Source organism: Mesoplodon mirus, assembly GCF_964341445.2.
Source record: "Mesoplodon mirus genome assembly, chromosome: 13".
NCBI classification, from domain to species: Eukaryota; Metazoa; Chordata; class Mammalia; order Artiodactyla; family Ziphiidae; genus Mesoplodon; species Mesoplodon mirus.
In genome coordinates this window covers 18,138,051-18,153,768 of record NC_138989.1, presented here as the reverse complement: position 1 = coordinate 18,153,768, position 15,718 = coordinate 18,138,051, and the positions used below count along the sequence as shown (strand labels likewise).

Sequence of the window (15,718 nt, the reverse complement as noted above, 5' to 3'; positions counted from 1 at the left end):
TATTTAAATATTCATATATTATATGAATATATTAGCATATGTTATAGTAAATATATTTACTTTTTTTTTTTTTTTTTTGCGGTACGCGGGCCTCTCACCGCTGTGGCCTCTCCCGCTGCAGAGCACAGGCTCCGGACGCACAGGCCCAGCAGCCATGGCCCACGGGCCCAGCTGCTCCGCGGCACACGGGATCCTCCCGGACCGGGGCACGAACCCACGTCTCCAGCATTGGCAGACGGACTCTCAACCACTGCGCCACCAGGGAAGCCCATATTTACTTTTTTGTTTGTCTATATCTCCTACCTGATTGACCACCACCCAATTATATTCATATATTCATTTAAATATTAATATAGTATATGAATATGCTATAGTTATTCATCTTTATATGCATATATTAGCATATGTTATAGTAAGTCTATTTACTTATTAGTTGTTTGGCTATATCTCCCCCTTGATTGGACCCCGCCCAAGGACAGTGACTCTGTGGTGTTCCCTGCTGGACCCCAAATCCTAGACTGGTGCTCAGCAGAGCGTAGGCACCCCATGAATTCTCGTTGAATGTACTGAGTGAATGTGAAAATGATACAATGTCCAAGAATTGCCTGGAACATTTTGGATTATGACATCATAATAATTTTTTTATAGTTGTTAAATAACAAAAATTTAACTGAGTAAATTTTAAAGATCTAATTGGCTTTGTTGAATGATTAAAGAATTGGTAGCATCCCATCTAGCAAGTAGAAAGGAGCTCCAAGGAGCTGTACAAAATGGAAGGCTTTCATAGCAGAAGGGGGAAAAGAATGGATTGTTTCAGGCTTAGGTAACTTACTTATGGAGGACAGAAGGGGGCTACATGGCAGATTACCTCATTAGTGCTGACCAGAAAGTTCCAGACTGACCAGTTAAGACTACATTCCTGGGGGAGGTTGTAACTGCAATTAGGTTAAGTATTAAGTCTTGGTTTGCTGATGTGGGGTTTAGCACAAGTGACTCCATTTTGAGCCTGTTGTTTCTTTTTTAACACAGTATACGTGTAGGTTGGTTTTATATTCATTTTCTATGGCTGCTGCAACCAATTACCAGAAACTCAGCAACATAAAACCACAGGAATTTATTTTCTTATAGTTCTAGAGGCCAGAAGTCTAAAATCAAGGTGATGGCAGGTCTGCATTCTTTCTGGAGATGATGAGGTAGGAATTCACTCCTTTGCCTTTTTCTGCTTCTAGAGACCTCCTGCGTCCCTTGGCTCACGGCCTTCCTCCCATCACTCCAACCTCTCTCTTGTGTCATCACGTCTCCTACTTCTCACTCTGCTCCTTCTGCCTCCTTCTTATAAAGACCCTTGGGTTTATATCAGGCCCACGTGGATAACCCAGGGTAATCTCCCCACCTCAACACCCTTAATTTAATCACATCTGCAAAATCACACATGCCAGGCATTGGAATATGGACATCTTTGGGGATCCATTATTCAGTCTATCAGAACTTTGCTACCTCTGAACTGCAAATTAGTTGCTCTGAAAAGGGAACTATCAGCAGAGTTCTCTTCCCTTCTCCCGTCCTAGGCTATCCTGGAAGAATCTCTGTCTTTGAGTTCTAAAGTAGAAAAACATCTGTCCCAATACCAGCTTCACCACTCCCTAGGTATGTGACCTTGGGTGTGTGACTAAACCACTCTGTGCATCCACTTCCTCAGCCATGAAATGAGAACCACAACAATGTGACAAGAAATAAATAAAGAGGCTCAAGCCAGGAACAAGCAGAGGGGCAGCAGGAGCATAGATAAGGGGTACCTACCTTCCAGCCTCAGGTCAGGGAAGGCTTCCTGGAGGAGGTAGCCCTGGAGGTAGACTGGGAGACATTCACATGTTAATAAACCCCTGTTCCCAACACACTGGCAAATCACTTTGCCTACCACCTAGCAGACAGCAAATAACTCCATAACTTGCTGTTTTTAGTCCTTGCAAAACTGAGCTGAGACTACAAGGTCAAAGATAATTAAATAAATCATGATGAAAAAATAATTATGATGATACCGAATGGAAAGGGCTCTACTGGATGCAAGAAAACTTTGGAGCTGCCTCTTTCAGTGGGTTCCCCTCCTCCACTCCTGAAGCCTAGACCAGGGATCTCTCACTTCTCTTTTCCCTGCCCCACCCCCTTACAGGCCACAAGTCAGGCCCACAGGCCTTTTCACAGAAGGGTTTTCACAAAAGTGTTTAGAATGATCAAAATTTTAAATAAAGACAGGGTCAAATAAAGACAGGATCAGTAAAAATGCCTTGCTGTGCCCTGCTGGAGCCTGTGGCACGAGGAAGATCAGTAATATGGTACTGATCCCTTTTCCTTTTTTGGCCACGCTGCTGCATGGCTCTCAGGATCTTAGTTTCCCAATCACGGATCGAACCCGTGCCCCCTGCAGTGGAAGCACGGAGTCCCAGCCACTGGACCACCAGGGAATTCACCCAACCCCATTTAAAATGTTGACATTTCCTTCATCGAAGATTTTTTTTTGCATAAATTTTGATTCTTTAAAAAATAGTCTTTTTCTTGGTTACTGAGGTTTCTTGTTGTTGTTGTTTTGGTTGCCCCCTTATATTTTGTGCCCTCATCTTGGTCCCAGCCCAGCTCCTGAGGTTTTCCTTAGAAACCATGTGATAAGTCAGAGAGATAGTTGTGACAATGTTGAGTGACACATGCTGTGGGTCTGTGGGTAGGTGGGGGGAGAGCTATGAAATCCTGGGAAGGACGCTGAGTCCAGTCTGGGGGGCAGGGAGAGATTTTTGGAGGTGGTGTCTGGCAAGAGATAGTGTGGGAAGGAAGAGGGCCCCTCAGCTGTAAGAGGAAGTGAGAAGGGGTGGGATGGTCTCTGGACCAGTGGGGGTGGGTAGAAAGCTAAGCTGGGCCACGGTAGAAGGATTAGGGTTTAGTGCCTTCTTGGTGGCAGGATCAGATCTTTTTTTTTTTTTTTTTTGAAGTATAGTTGATTTACAATGTTGTATTAATTTCTGCTGTACAGCAAAGTGATTCAGTTATACATATACATATATATATATATATATATATATATATATATATATACATTCTTTTTTAAAAAAATATTCTTTTCCATTATGGTTTATCATAGGATATTGGGGGTTTTTTTGGCCACACCACGCAGCATGCAGGATCTTAGTTTCCCAACCAGAGATCGAACCCATGCCCCCTGCAATGGAAGCACGGAGTTTTAACCACTGGACCGCCAGCGAAGTCCCTATCATAGGATATTTAATATAGTTCCCTGTGCTATACAGTAGGACCTTGTTGTTTATCCATTCCATATATAAAAGCTTACATCTGCTAACCCCAACCTCCCACTTCAGCCCTCCCCCAACCCCCTCCCCCTTGGCAACCACCAGTCTGTTCTCTGTGTCCGTGATTCTGTTTCTGTTTTGCAGATAGGTTCATTTGTGTCATATTTTAGATTCCACACATAAGTGATATCATATGGTATTTGTCTTCCTCTTTCTGACTTACTTCACTTAGTATGATAATCTCTAGTTGCATCCATGTTGCTGCAAACGGCATTATTTCATTCTTTTTCATGGCTGAGTAGTATTCCAGCATATATATGTACCACATCTTCTTTATCCACTCATCTGTCGATGGACATTTAGGTTGTTTCCATGTCTTGGCTATTATGAATCGTGCTGCTATGAACATAAGGGTGCATGTATCTTTTTGAATTAGAGTTTTGTCTGGATATATGCCCAGGAGTAGAATTGCTAGATCATATGGTAATTCTATTTTTAGTTTTCTGAGGAACCTCCATACTGTTTTCCACAGTGGCTGCACCAACTTACATTCCTACCGACAGTGTAGGAGGGTTCCCTTTTCTCCACACCCTCTCCAGCATTTGTTATTTGTAGATTTTTAAATATTTATTTTATTTATTCATTTATTTTGGCTGTGCCAGGTCTTAGTTGCAGCACATGGGATCTTCTTTGCTGCATGTGGGATCTTTTTAGTTGCGGCATGCATGCGGGATCTAGTTCCCTGACCAGGGATCGAACCCCAGCTCCCTGCATTCGGAGCATGGAGTCTTATTACTCACTGGACCACCAGGGAAGTCCTTGTAGACTTTTTAATAATGGCCATTCTGACAGGTGCGAGGTGGTACCTCATTGCGGTTTTGATGATCAGATCTTGGTATGGATTTCTCGATGGGTAGGAGAGGAAGGGTATGGAGGGAAGACCAGTAAGGAGGCCTTGGCATTTGTACAGGGAGCGGTTCTCAAACCGAGGTCCCCATACCAGCCCCATCAGCATCACTAGGGCATTATTAAAAGCTGAGTGAATCGCCAACTCTGGAGGGTGGGGCCTCCAAATCTGTATTGACTCCAGGGAATTCTCAAACCTTCCCATTTGAGAACCACCAGCCTAAGGTTCTCGACCCTAAAATCCCATACCCCTTTTACAACGAGTGTGTGATGATTCCTTTTCTCATTGGCAACAAATTCATAGATGATAAAGCCCACCTCCACATGTAATGTGAAAAAACAAAATCTATAATGCCCTAACATAAAAGGAAAATTCATCATGATGAAACAACATCCATTTCATTATGTGAAATCTTGGGCACAACTCCCCTGCAGGATACAGGGAAGTCTCAGTAGTGTGTCTGGGTTTATCTTTTTTTTTTTTTATTGAAGTATAGTCAATTTACAATGTTGTGTTGAAGTGTGTCTGTTTTTAATGAATGTGTTCAGAGTTGAGAAGTAAGATAGTCACTAGTCAACTGAATATTGCCCATAATTTTGTCTTACACTTGACATTTTAAAATAAGTGCTAAACAAATATGGCGGTCTGTCTACAAGAGCACAGCTACAGATGCCTGCTTGTTGGGTCAACTGCTCCAGTATTAGGAGTGGTGTTTCCCTCTATAAACTCTTTTTCCCAAATGGTGAACCACTCCGGACAAAGCTCTCAAACAAAACAAAGTATATTCTTTCCTCTATTTAAACGTAGTTGCATTTCTGAAATGTGTTGATATGTAAAATGGAATTAGGTTCTGGCTTCAGATAACTATGAACGGTGTTTTCACCCACACAGGTGTCTTGTGGGAATGAAGCAATTCTCCTTGGGCGGGGGCAGCGTCACTGTCCAGTGCATTGCACGACTTTTAGCGTTTTTAGCATTCCTGGCTCCTGCCCTCTAAACGCCAGAACCGCCAATAGCTCTCCCCATCTGCAAGACATTAAAAAATATTCCCACAGGTTAAAAAACAAAACAAAACAACAACAACAAAAACAAAACCCCCATAACACTCAGTGGGGGCTATAGTAACCCCATAGAGAACCACCTTTGAGATGAATGATGCTGAGGGAATATGCAAATAACACTCAGTGGGGGCTATAGTAACCCCATAGAGAACCACCTTTGAGATGAATGATGCTGAGGGAATATGCAAATAACACTCAGTGGGGGCTATAGTAACCCCATAGAGAACCACCTTTGAGATGAATGATGCTGAGGGAATATGCAGGAGGTCCCAGACTCTGGACCTGGGGGAAGCAGCTGGAGGGATCCAGGAGGCTGCTGGGTTGCTGGTTTGGCAGTGAGACGGATGGGGAGCAGGACTGGACCAGTAAATTTGCGGATGCTTGTGCAACCTGCGTGGGGCGACAGAGGGGAGGGAGGGGGTTTGAATGAAATTGAAGCTATTACTAAGTCAAGCCAGTACCACCTTTTTAGTATCTTACTCCATGTCCCTCTCTCCATCCCCATACTGGTCACCTCCTCCCAGGACAACAGCAGCAGCCCATCCCTGGTCTCCCTTCACCCCTCTGCCCCACAGTCCATTCTCCAAGCGGCAGCCAGAGCTTTCTAGAGTGCACCCTGACTCTCTCCCTCCTCCCTTCCCTAGGATCGGGCCTCTGATGGACAATCTCCTTCCAGTTTCCGGGCCTTTAGCTCCCCCCACCCCCCAGTCTCCCGTCCCTTCACCCGTTAATCCTGCTCATCCGTCAGGCCTCTGAGCAAATGCCCCCTTTTCAGAGAAGCCCTTCTTGACTTCCCAAGGGGTTGGCTGGGTTTCTGGACACATAGAAAGAATTCATATAAAAAGACTGGCAAAATAATTTTTTTTAAGTGCCTAGTAATTTGACTCACTTCTGTCAAATCCCTGAGGGCAGGCCTAATCTATGTTGCTCACGGTTGAATACTCCGTGCCTGGCACTTAGTAGGTGCTCAATAAATATTTCATAAATGGATGAATGAATGAACGAATTAATTTCTGCAGACCGCTCCTCGGGGTTCAAGGCGCAGGGACCAGGAGGTGTTTATTTCCTGGTCGCTGCACCTCCCCTCCCCGAGCATTCCAGGCCGTGCGGACGTCGGGCCTCAGTTTTCCCGCCTGCGAAGGGGGCTGGCCTCCGGGGGATGGATTTGCTCGCCACCGGGCGCGCCCCCGCTTCTCAGGCTGGAGGGCCGGGCGCGCGGCCGAGGCGCGCGCGTCGGGCGCGCGGGAGACGTGACTGGCCAGCCGGGGCCTCCCGCCGCCGCTCGGGGGATTCCGCGCCGCGCACGCGCGCCCCGCCCCGGCCGCTGCCCCTGCCCGCGCTCAGGCCCGGCGCGCGCCGGCGCGGGAGGCGGGAGGCGGGAGGCGGGAGGCGGGAGGCGGGGGGCGGGGGGTGGGGGCGGCGACAGACGCCGACAGGGAGGGGCGGGCCCGGCCCGGCTCGGCCCGGCTCGGCCCGGCCGCCCGTGAGCGGCTCCCGGAGCGCCCTGGGCCCGGCCCGGGCGGCGGCGGTGGCGGCTGCGGCTCTAGTCCGAGGCTTCGGCGGCGCCCGCGCGCCGCGCCGCAGCCATGGCCCTGGTGACCCTGCAGCGCTCGCCCACGCCCAGCGCCGCCTCCTCCTCCGCCAGCAACAGCGAGGTGAGCCCCGGGCCCGCGCCCCGGCCTGGCCGAGCAGCCGCCGCGCCAGGCCTGGGCCGCGAGTGCGGGGCGCCCGGGGCTGCGCCAGGGCAGCTTCAAGGGGTCCTCGGCCTGCGGGGCCGCAGCCGGACGACCCAGCCTTGGCAGCCGGACTGGGGTGACTGTGCGGGAGGCTGTAAGCGGGTGTGACCCCTGTTTGGGGGTGACTGCAGTGAGACTGTGTGTGCGGGTGTGACCCTCGTCTGGGGGTGACTGTGTGACCCCTGTTTGGGGGTAAGTGTGCATGAGACGGTGTGTGTGACCCCCATCTGCGGGTGACTGTGAATTTGAGCCCCGTCTGGGGGGTGACCGTGAGTGTGTGACACTGTCCCCTGTCCGGGGGTGACTGTGCGGGAGACTGGACGTGGGACCGGGACTGCTGATTGGGTAACTGCCTGAGATGCCGGTTCTAAGATTCAGGACCCTGTGGCTTGTCTCTGCCCTTTCCCTGTGTGCCCGGCTGAATGTATGCATGTGTATGCCAGCCTGTGTGTGCCTTTCCCTGTGCGTGAATCTGGCCTGTCCCCTGGTAACCGTGCCTGTGTGATGCTGCGGGAGAGGCTGCCGGGTGCCCCTGTGGATTGTGAGATTGTTTCCCCCGACTGCACGCCACTGGAGTTCTGGCTCTGGGTGTGAGTGGCCGTGCCTCTCGGGGGCCGGCGTCACCGACAGTAGCTGAGTGAGCTCAGGGTGCTGGGTGACTGTGTGTCATATGTCTTTGTGTGCAGCTGAGTCTGGGTTTTTCTTGCTGTGATATCTTTTGGGGCTGCATGTTTATGTGCATCTGGCTGTGTGGCTGCGGCCGATTCTGGGGTTGCTGGGATTGCACCGGTGCTTTCTGGGGTGAAAGTGCATCTTTGCGCTGTGCGTGTTTCTGTGGGTCTGCGTGTGACCCAGCCTGTCCTGGACTGGCTCCTTGCTGTGGGGTTACTGAGGAATTGGTCCTCTGAGTGCACAGTTGGGCTGGCCCGTGGTAGTCTGGGCCTCGGGCCTCCGAGCAGGAGAACCAGTTGGGTCTAAACTCACATCTGTGGCCGGACCGAGTGCTGACCTGCAGACACAGCAGGCTGGAGGAGGAGGCAGGGAGCTGTTTAGGGAAGGGAGAAGAGGCTGGAGGAGGGGCCCTGCAGGCCCAGGAAGTGGCCCCGCCAGCATCTGGGCAATTCAGGCCCCTTCTCCCTGGGGGACGTTGACTGATAACATGGAAAGGTTTGTGTGTGTTTGTGAGAGAAGAGGACCTGTTTGCAGTCTAACATCCCTGCCTGTCCCACCAGCTCCTGGTGGGGCAGCTCTTCAGCCTGTTTTGCTGGGACTGGCACTCTCAGAATGGCTGCAGTGTTGAACCTCACAGCCCCTTTCTCTCGAGGAGAAGCCATTAATGAGTTATCTTGTCTACAGACAGAAGATTCTGACAGTCCCTGCTCTGCACGGTGGCCAGTAGCCTGCAGCTGAGGAGTCTGCATTAGCTTCTGGCCTCCCCACAGAGACATCTGTTCCCCTACATCATTTCTACTACTGCTGTCTTGCAGTTTACAAAGTACTTCTCTGCACTTAATCTCATGGTCCCTTCTCAAAAACGAGTGAAGAGTTCAGCTCCAGGAAGAGGTTAGGCAAAGAGCCTCTCAGCCTAGGTCTCTGATTCTAAACCCCACATTCCCTGCGTTACTTTGCACTTGATCTATTTCTGCTTTAGACACATTTAAAATTTTTTATTTTATTATTTCATTTTTTACCTGTGATAGAATTCACATACCATAAACCCACCATTGTTAAGTGTACAATTCAGTGGTTTTTAGTATATGCACAAGGTTGTACAAGCATCACCACGAATTCCAGAACATTTTCATCACCCCCAAAAGAAACCTCATACCCCTTAGCCATCACCCACAGCCTCCCTCCCACCACCCCTGCCCTTCTGTAACCAACTCTAGGCAACCACTAATGTACTTTCTGTCTCTGTGTATTTGCTTATTCTGGGCATTTCGTATAAGTGGAATCATACACTATGTGGCCTTTTGTGTCAGGCTTATTTCACTCACCATCATGTTTTCAAGGCTCATCCATGTTGCAGCACATGTCAGGACCTCATTCCTTTTTATGGCCGAGTAATATTCTATGGTATGGATGTACATTTTGTTGGACATTGGGGTTGTTTCCACTAGGCACATTTTAAATTATTATAGAAAGCCTTATTTTCACCAAATGCCAGTGACCTCCAAAATAAGAATAAAACTCAACCAGCGTTTATTCAACTTGAGTAAATCAGCAGCATTAGTTGCCCAGGGAGCCAGCAGAGGCTGGGATGTTCCCTGGAAGGTGAGGCTTTTTTCCATGTGGGGCGAGGCACGAAGATGCAAGAAGGAACAGAGAGGGCAGGCGTGTGTGCACAGGATCAGGAGACGTGGGCCAGGCCGGCTCTGCCTCTGGTCCGACCTTCCTCAGGTTACTTCCCTTCTCTGGGCCTCAGCTCATCTGAAAGGGCTGGCTTCCCTCTAACGTGTGTTCTTTGGCCTATGTAGCTTTCTTCTCTGGAATAACTGACCTTGCGTTGCCTTTCATGCTGAGAATCTCAGAGAGTGAGCAAGAATTAAATGATTTTGAAGTCTGTATCCCCCCTGCCCCCCCATCATTTCCTTACTCCTCAAAATGTGCATCCTTCGTTAAGTCAGAGACACTCAGGGTATATCTTTCCTTCCCCAGCCCGTGGTCCTGCTGCATGGCGTGGGAACTAAGGGAAGTCACAGCCCGCCCTGCAAAGCAGTGCTTCCCTCTTTTTAAGTTTTGTCCCTTTCCCCCCAATCTTTAATTATCTCATTTATGTCATTTTACTGTTAATCTTTCCTCATTCTTTTGTGAGAACAGGCAGAGAGCCCAAGAATAGGTAAAGCAGCAGCTCTCAGGAATGGGTTGTAACATTGATTTTTTTTTTTTACGTTGTGATTTTTTTGTTGTTGTTGTTGTGATTTATTTTTTTTATTATTATTATTTTTTGTGCGGTACGTGGGCCTCTCACTGTTGTGGCCTCTCCCGTTGTGGAGCACAGGCTCCGGATGCGCAGGCTCAGCGGCCATGGCTCACGGGCCTAGCCGCTCTGCGGCATGTGGGATCTTCCCGGACCGGGGCACGAACCCGTGTCCCCTGCATCGGCAGGCGGTCTCTCAACCACTGCGCCAGCAGGGAAGCCCTTTACGTTGTGATTTTTGACAAACGTTCAAGGTGACAATTTTCATGGGCAGATCTCCAGTCCCTTTGAGGTGGTGGGGTTGGATCAGGGTTGCTCAGCTTCAGCATTGCCGATGTTGGGTGAGCCGTCTGTTGCAGGGGCCCGTCCTGTGTGTTGGAGGAAGTGTAGCAGCACTCTGACCTCTACCCACTAGATGCCAGTAGCATCCTCCCAAAAAAAGCTCCAGCCTTGCCTGGCGTCCCCTGCTGAGATCAGTTGCCCCCAGTTGAGAACCACTGGGTTAGACCCAGCAGTCTCTTCTAAGTTTGTTCCTGCGGTTGTGTGAGTTGCTTTGTGTATGTTTCACTTCGGCACCGAAGTTGGTGGCCCTGTGGTCAGCAGAGCTGTCCCCGATGTTTCCACTTCTCCTTCATTGTCGGGTAGGGAGTGTGAGAACTATCTGATGGTCTCTGCCTCTGCCCAGTGCGTTACATACATGATCTTATGACAGCGTAGGGATTCCAGGACCCTCTGCTGGACTCATTCCTTGGTGAAATTGCCACCTGTGGTGTGTGTCCCTTGCTGCCCAAACCTCTCTCTACATGATCTCCGTAACCCTTTTCCCACCACCGCTGGCTTCTGTCTGGTTTCTATCCTCAGTCAGCCTTGCATCTCTTCCAGCCATCACTGCTTTCCAGGTTTCTCTCTTTCCCCTTCAATGAGCTCCTCTGTGTAACATACAAAACATGCCAAGTCCCAGCGGTGCAGAGTTGTTGTGATGTGTGTTTTCTTCTCATTTGAGTTTTCTCCTTGAAAGAAAAAAAAAAAAAAAAGAGAAAAGTTGCAGTCAGGGCTTAAATCGTGGTTACTTTTGGAGCCTCTAACCCTCTTGGCCTTGTAACATTTAGGAAATATTAAATGTCCCTTTCTTTCATGTCTATAAATAAACCAATAGCGTAGAAAGTTTTATATTAAACTTTAAGCCTTTTTGAGAACCACCAAGAGCTTCAGGACTAACAGACAGCCTGATCCTGGCCACCTTCCATTAAGAAAGACTTGCCTGGAATGGTGGTGGTAGTGGTGGTTTTATTTATTTATTTTTTAACTTGTGTGTTGTGGCTTAAAATGGTGTTGATCACTCAGCTGTTGCCTAGCTTGAAGGGAGGAAACAGCCTCTTAAGACATTGCCCCCTCCCCTTAAAACAGAAAAACAGGATATGCTCCAAAGCAGCCCTGGAAAATGGAGAGCTCAGGGCTGAACAAGCGTGTGGAGTAGCAGCGCCGGCCAGGAGCGCTCTGTTAGCAGGCATCGATCTGCGATGCCTTGGAAGGCATGTGGGGAAACATCGGGAAACCTGAAAATTCCTCCGCGGAAATTACTCAGGGGAGCAGCAGAGCAGGATTGGTAAGGAGAGGGTGCGGCTCTTTGGAAGGAACCAGGTTTCCTGGACATCTGTATCTTTTGCAGACACCAGAGCAGAAAATGTGAGCCTTGTGTCTGAGGCTTGTCGATAGCGGCATCTGGGCTGTGACATTCTCTTTCTTTCTCTGCAGTTGGAGGCTGGCAGCGATGAAGATCGCAAGTTAAACCACAGGTAAGCAGACTTAGTGTTTTCGTCCCGAAGTCTTTCTTCCAAGCAGGTAAGAAATACTCTTGTGCCTTTCCAAAAGGGAGGACCCTCGAGAAAGACTACACCAGCTTTTTAGTAGTGCTTTAAAAACGATCCAGAACACATAGACAGAAGGAGAGCTTTACAAGTGATCTAGACGTTTAACTGTAAACAGCTTTAATAACATTATGTAACATTTAGAGAAGAAAAAAAATAATTGCCAGTATTCCACCCCCCTGGCTTTACCGTGATGATGAGTATCTTTATAAACTTCCTTCCAGATTTTACTTCTGCTTTAAAGAAAATAATCATTTTAATATGTTCTCACTTTTCCATCCTGCTTTTGGGAAGGTATTCCTTTTGAGGTAAGTACATTGCTGATTTGAAACAGACATTCAACCCCTCAGTTTATTAATTCAAGGTGTTTTGTGTGTGTGTGTGTGTGTGCGCGCGCCAGTGAGAAATCTTTACGTATACTCATTTGAGAAGTTTCTCAAGCTTGTAGTCCTCGGTTGCTGTATTCTCAAGTAGACGCCAAAAGCACGATTGTTTTTCTTTGCCAAAAATTGGGTGTTTTGTTGGTTTACAGAAGATTTAGCACTTCATTATATAATGTATTCTTCTGTACCAAAGAACTAGTCTTAAACTCTGGCTCCTAGAGTGTAAAAAAGTAAACAGCTAGATTTAAAAAAAAAGAATTAAACGGCATTTAAAAGATTTTTTTTTTAATGTCTGTTTCATCTTGGGAGGAGGAGGAAAATTAATTGGAAAAGGAAATACGTGTTCGGAAACTGGGGTCAGCCGTTCATTACGGAGAGCAGGCTGTCCTGGTCCAACTCACCCGCAGAAGTGGTAGACCTCTGCTTCGCCTGCCTTTGAAGTTTTCTGTGTGTTTGAGGGAAGGGAGGCACCATTTTTTCTAAAGCTCATGTGTGTAGAGAAATAGTTGTCTTATTACAATTGTGGGTCTTCGTTTTCACGTTATGCTGGAGGGAGGAGCGGGGCAGTGACACGTTTGCTCTTCAGACTGGGGGTGTGGGTTGCTGAGAGTCTCCAAGGCTGGAATCAGCTGGATTCCCAAGTGGTGGAGGCGGGGAGGGGAGGAGTGGAGTCTGCTCTGGAGACTGTGGGGGAGGGAGAGCAGGGTGGAGGGCCTGCTGCCCGCCTCGTGGGGCCCCATCCCCGCGCCCCTAGCTCCTCTGCAGCCCTTACATGGACCTGGACTCTTCTCCCCCTCAAGCCGATCCTTTTCTTCCAGGCCTCTTGCCCCAGAGATGGCATTTAAGCCTCTCACTTAGATGGTCTTTCATTTTTTAATTGCCCTTCCTGAACTGACAACATAGTGTTTTGAATTGTTTCCATTAATAAGGAAGTTACAAATAGCAGTGATAGGAAAATGTGTATGTGCTGCTGGCCAATAAAAGGCCCCTTCCTCTGCACAGCTTGGAGCTGGAGAGGACCGTACAAAGGGAAGTGACGGCAGCTCTCTGCATTGCCAAATTTAACCCTCACAATGGCCCCAGGAGGTGGGCTGTTCCCCCCAGGTCGCAGGTGAGGAATCCGAGGCCCAAGGTTGCCTTCAAAGCGGTGCCTCGGTTGCCCGCAACACCTGAGTTTGTCATAGGACACCACCTTTCCGGGGACCAGTTTCGTGGTTCAGTTGAGCAGCTGTGTTGCACGTACAGGCGTGGGAACTTGCTGAGCTCGCCCAGGTGGGTAGAGGCCGCAGCAGAGCGAGAACCCAAGAGCCCCGCTGACTTGTGATGGTGCCTCCTAGGAAGTCAGATCCCCCTGGTGACCACCGTGAGTCCCTCTGTGCTGCTCTCACTGGGTCCCCAGTGCCATCGTGAGCTCTGGGAGACCTGGGCTGGGGGGGAGCCTGGTCTCTGAGCCCATCCTCACAGGCTCCCCTTTCCTCCCCTCTTCATTCACCTGGATGTCCACGCCCCGTTTTAGGCAGTGGACACCGTCCTGGTTTCTAACCCTCCGAACCAAACAAGGGAAGTCCTGCTGTCCTGGTGTAAGCTTTGACTGAAACTCATTGGCATCTGTGTGTGCATTTGCATTTTCAGGCCTGTGCTCTCTAAGCTTCTCCTAGAGAAAACAAATGTGTGGAATGGTCGGTCCCCCATTCGTTGCTCGTCTTGGGGAGGAGAGTTAGGGGAGAGGAGATTTCTCTTTGCTTCACATTCATCCTGAAGTTAATCTGGCCTGATTTGGTTTCTGAAGGGTGCTGGGGAGGGAGAGAAACTGGGGCCCGCAGGATATTCCTCTCTCCTTGCCCCTTGGTCTACCCTTAATTGACAGTTTCATCTTTCGGGTCCTCCAAGAAGTGATCTTAGCCAGTGTAGCCAGTAAATTGCTGAATCCGTGGATTGGCTCTTCTGTCTCACCCGCCCTCTTCCTCCCTTGTCCCCCCCCCCCCCCGGTGGCACCATCAGTCAGGTCCTTGTGCCTCCCCTGATCCACTGAGGGGCCACCCATCAACCCATCCCTCTGCGTCAGTTTATCGTCCCCACTGTCAGAGGGACGCCAGTCTGGAAGCGCCCGTGCTTCTTCCTCCTGGTCCCCACCCTCTTTTCCTCCTTCACCCTCGTCACTGGCCTTCCGTCAAATGAGTGTGCCGTTTTTCAGTCCTACCCCTGCTCCCTGACCAGGCTCTTTCTCTAAGCCAGTTCCCTTTCCAATTGGCCACAGTCCTCGTGGCCAGCTCAGCGTGCTCCCATCCCAAACCTCTGTGGCTTCCCTCTCCTTGGCAGGTGGCTCTTGGTTTCTCTCGTGCTGGGTACCATACCTGCCTTCCCTGGCAGGTACCTGTGTTTTTGTCTCGTCCCTAACTCTTGGTGCCATCTTAGTGACAGGGTCTTAGTTCTCTGCCCGCACATGGCACTGCAGCAGTTTAAACATATTAACTTTGTTTTGAGTCTGCAGCGAATTGCATTCACGTGTGAGAAAGACGTGTCGAGGAAAGACGTGGGCTTTGGCGTCAGGCAGATCCCGGCCCGGAGCCTGGCTTCTGTACTAGTAGAGCTGCCAGCGTGCGCCTGGGGGTTCCTGGGCCTCCGTGGGCCTCCGTCCTTCCATCCGTAACATGGATAAAGCCATGACCTTTCAGGGTTGGCGAACACTCTGTGGAGGGCCCCTTGCACAGGGCCAGGTCCACGATGGGCGTGGAGGACAGTGGCTGCGTTTGGTCTTCAGAGGATGGTGTCCCTATCAGTGTTAGGTTCACAGCCCAGAAGTAGAGGCTCTCACCCCCAGCAGACGCCGCGTCCACTGTGTGGGGCTGAGAGGGCCACCCCCGTGGCTGCCCTGTGACTTGGACCAGCCCGCGCGTCCTTTACCCAGTGACATCCCTGTAAGATGTAAATAGGAGCGCACCTTCTGCAGAATCTTTTTTTTTTTTAAAGAAACGGCTTTTTATTTATTTATTTATTTATTTTTGGCTGTGTTGGGTCTTCGTTTCTGTGCGGGGGCTTTCTCTAGTTGCGGCGAGCGGGGGCCATTCTTCACTGCGGTGCGCGGGCCTTTCACTGTCGCGGCCTCTCTTGTTGCGGAGCACAGGCTCCAGACGCGCAGGCTCAGTAGTTGTGGCTCACGGGCCCAGTTGCTCCGCGGCATGTGGGATCTTCCCAGACCGGGGCACGAACCCGTGTCCCCTGCATTGGCAGGCAGCCTCTCAACCACTGCGCCACCAGGGAAGCCCCTGCAGAATCTTTATTGTCATCCGGATGGTTTCTCCGAAGGCCTTCTGGCGGACGTCTCGAGACCTGCTCAGCGCCCGTCCAGAGGGTAGCTGAGTGACGCAGAGCCGTAGACCCAGCCCTCGCTCCCTCTCCCCTGCTCTCTGCGTGTGCAGATGGCCGCCGGCCTCCAGCGATCCCCTTTGGGAAGCTGCGCTGTTCAGACTGTGGGAATTGGTGAGCTTATGGCCTGCTGGCACAGCTCCTGGCTCCCTCACCATCCTGGGAGTCGCCTCAGTCTGGC

At 49.9% G+C, this 15,718-nt stretch overlaps 1 protein-coding gene across 2 annotated transcripts in view; it reads left to right on the top strand.

Moving 5' to 3' along the window:
* The first annotated feature begins 6,785 nt into the window (after positions 1-6,785).
* The window catches only part of SSH1 (slingshot protein phosphatase 1), a 61,964-nt gene continuing 53,031 nt past the window's right edge, over positions 6,786-15,718 (top strand). The window contains exons 1-2 of one of the 2 annotated variants that reach the window (XM_082640826.1): positions 6,786-6,919; positions 11,676-11,716. In XM_082640826.1, coding sequence (XP_082496952.1) covers positions 6,851-6,919; positions 11,676-11,716 — 110 coding nt within the window. In that variant the 5' untranslated portion in view covers positions 6,786-6,850. Of the gene's footprint in view, positions 6,920-10,911; positions 11,527-11,675; positions 11,717-15,718 lie in introns of those variants that run through there. The other variant, XM_082640825.1, reaches the window with a different exon arrangement.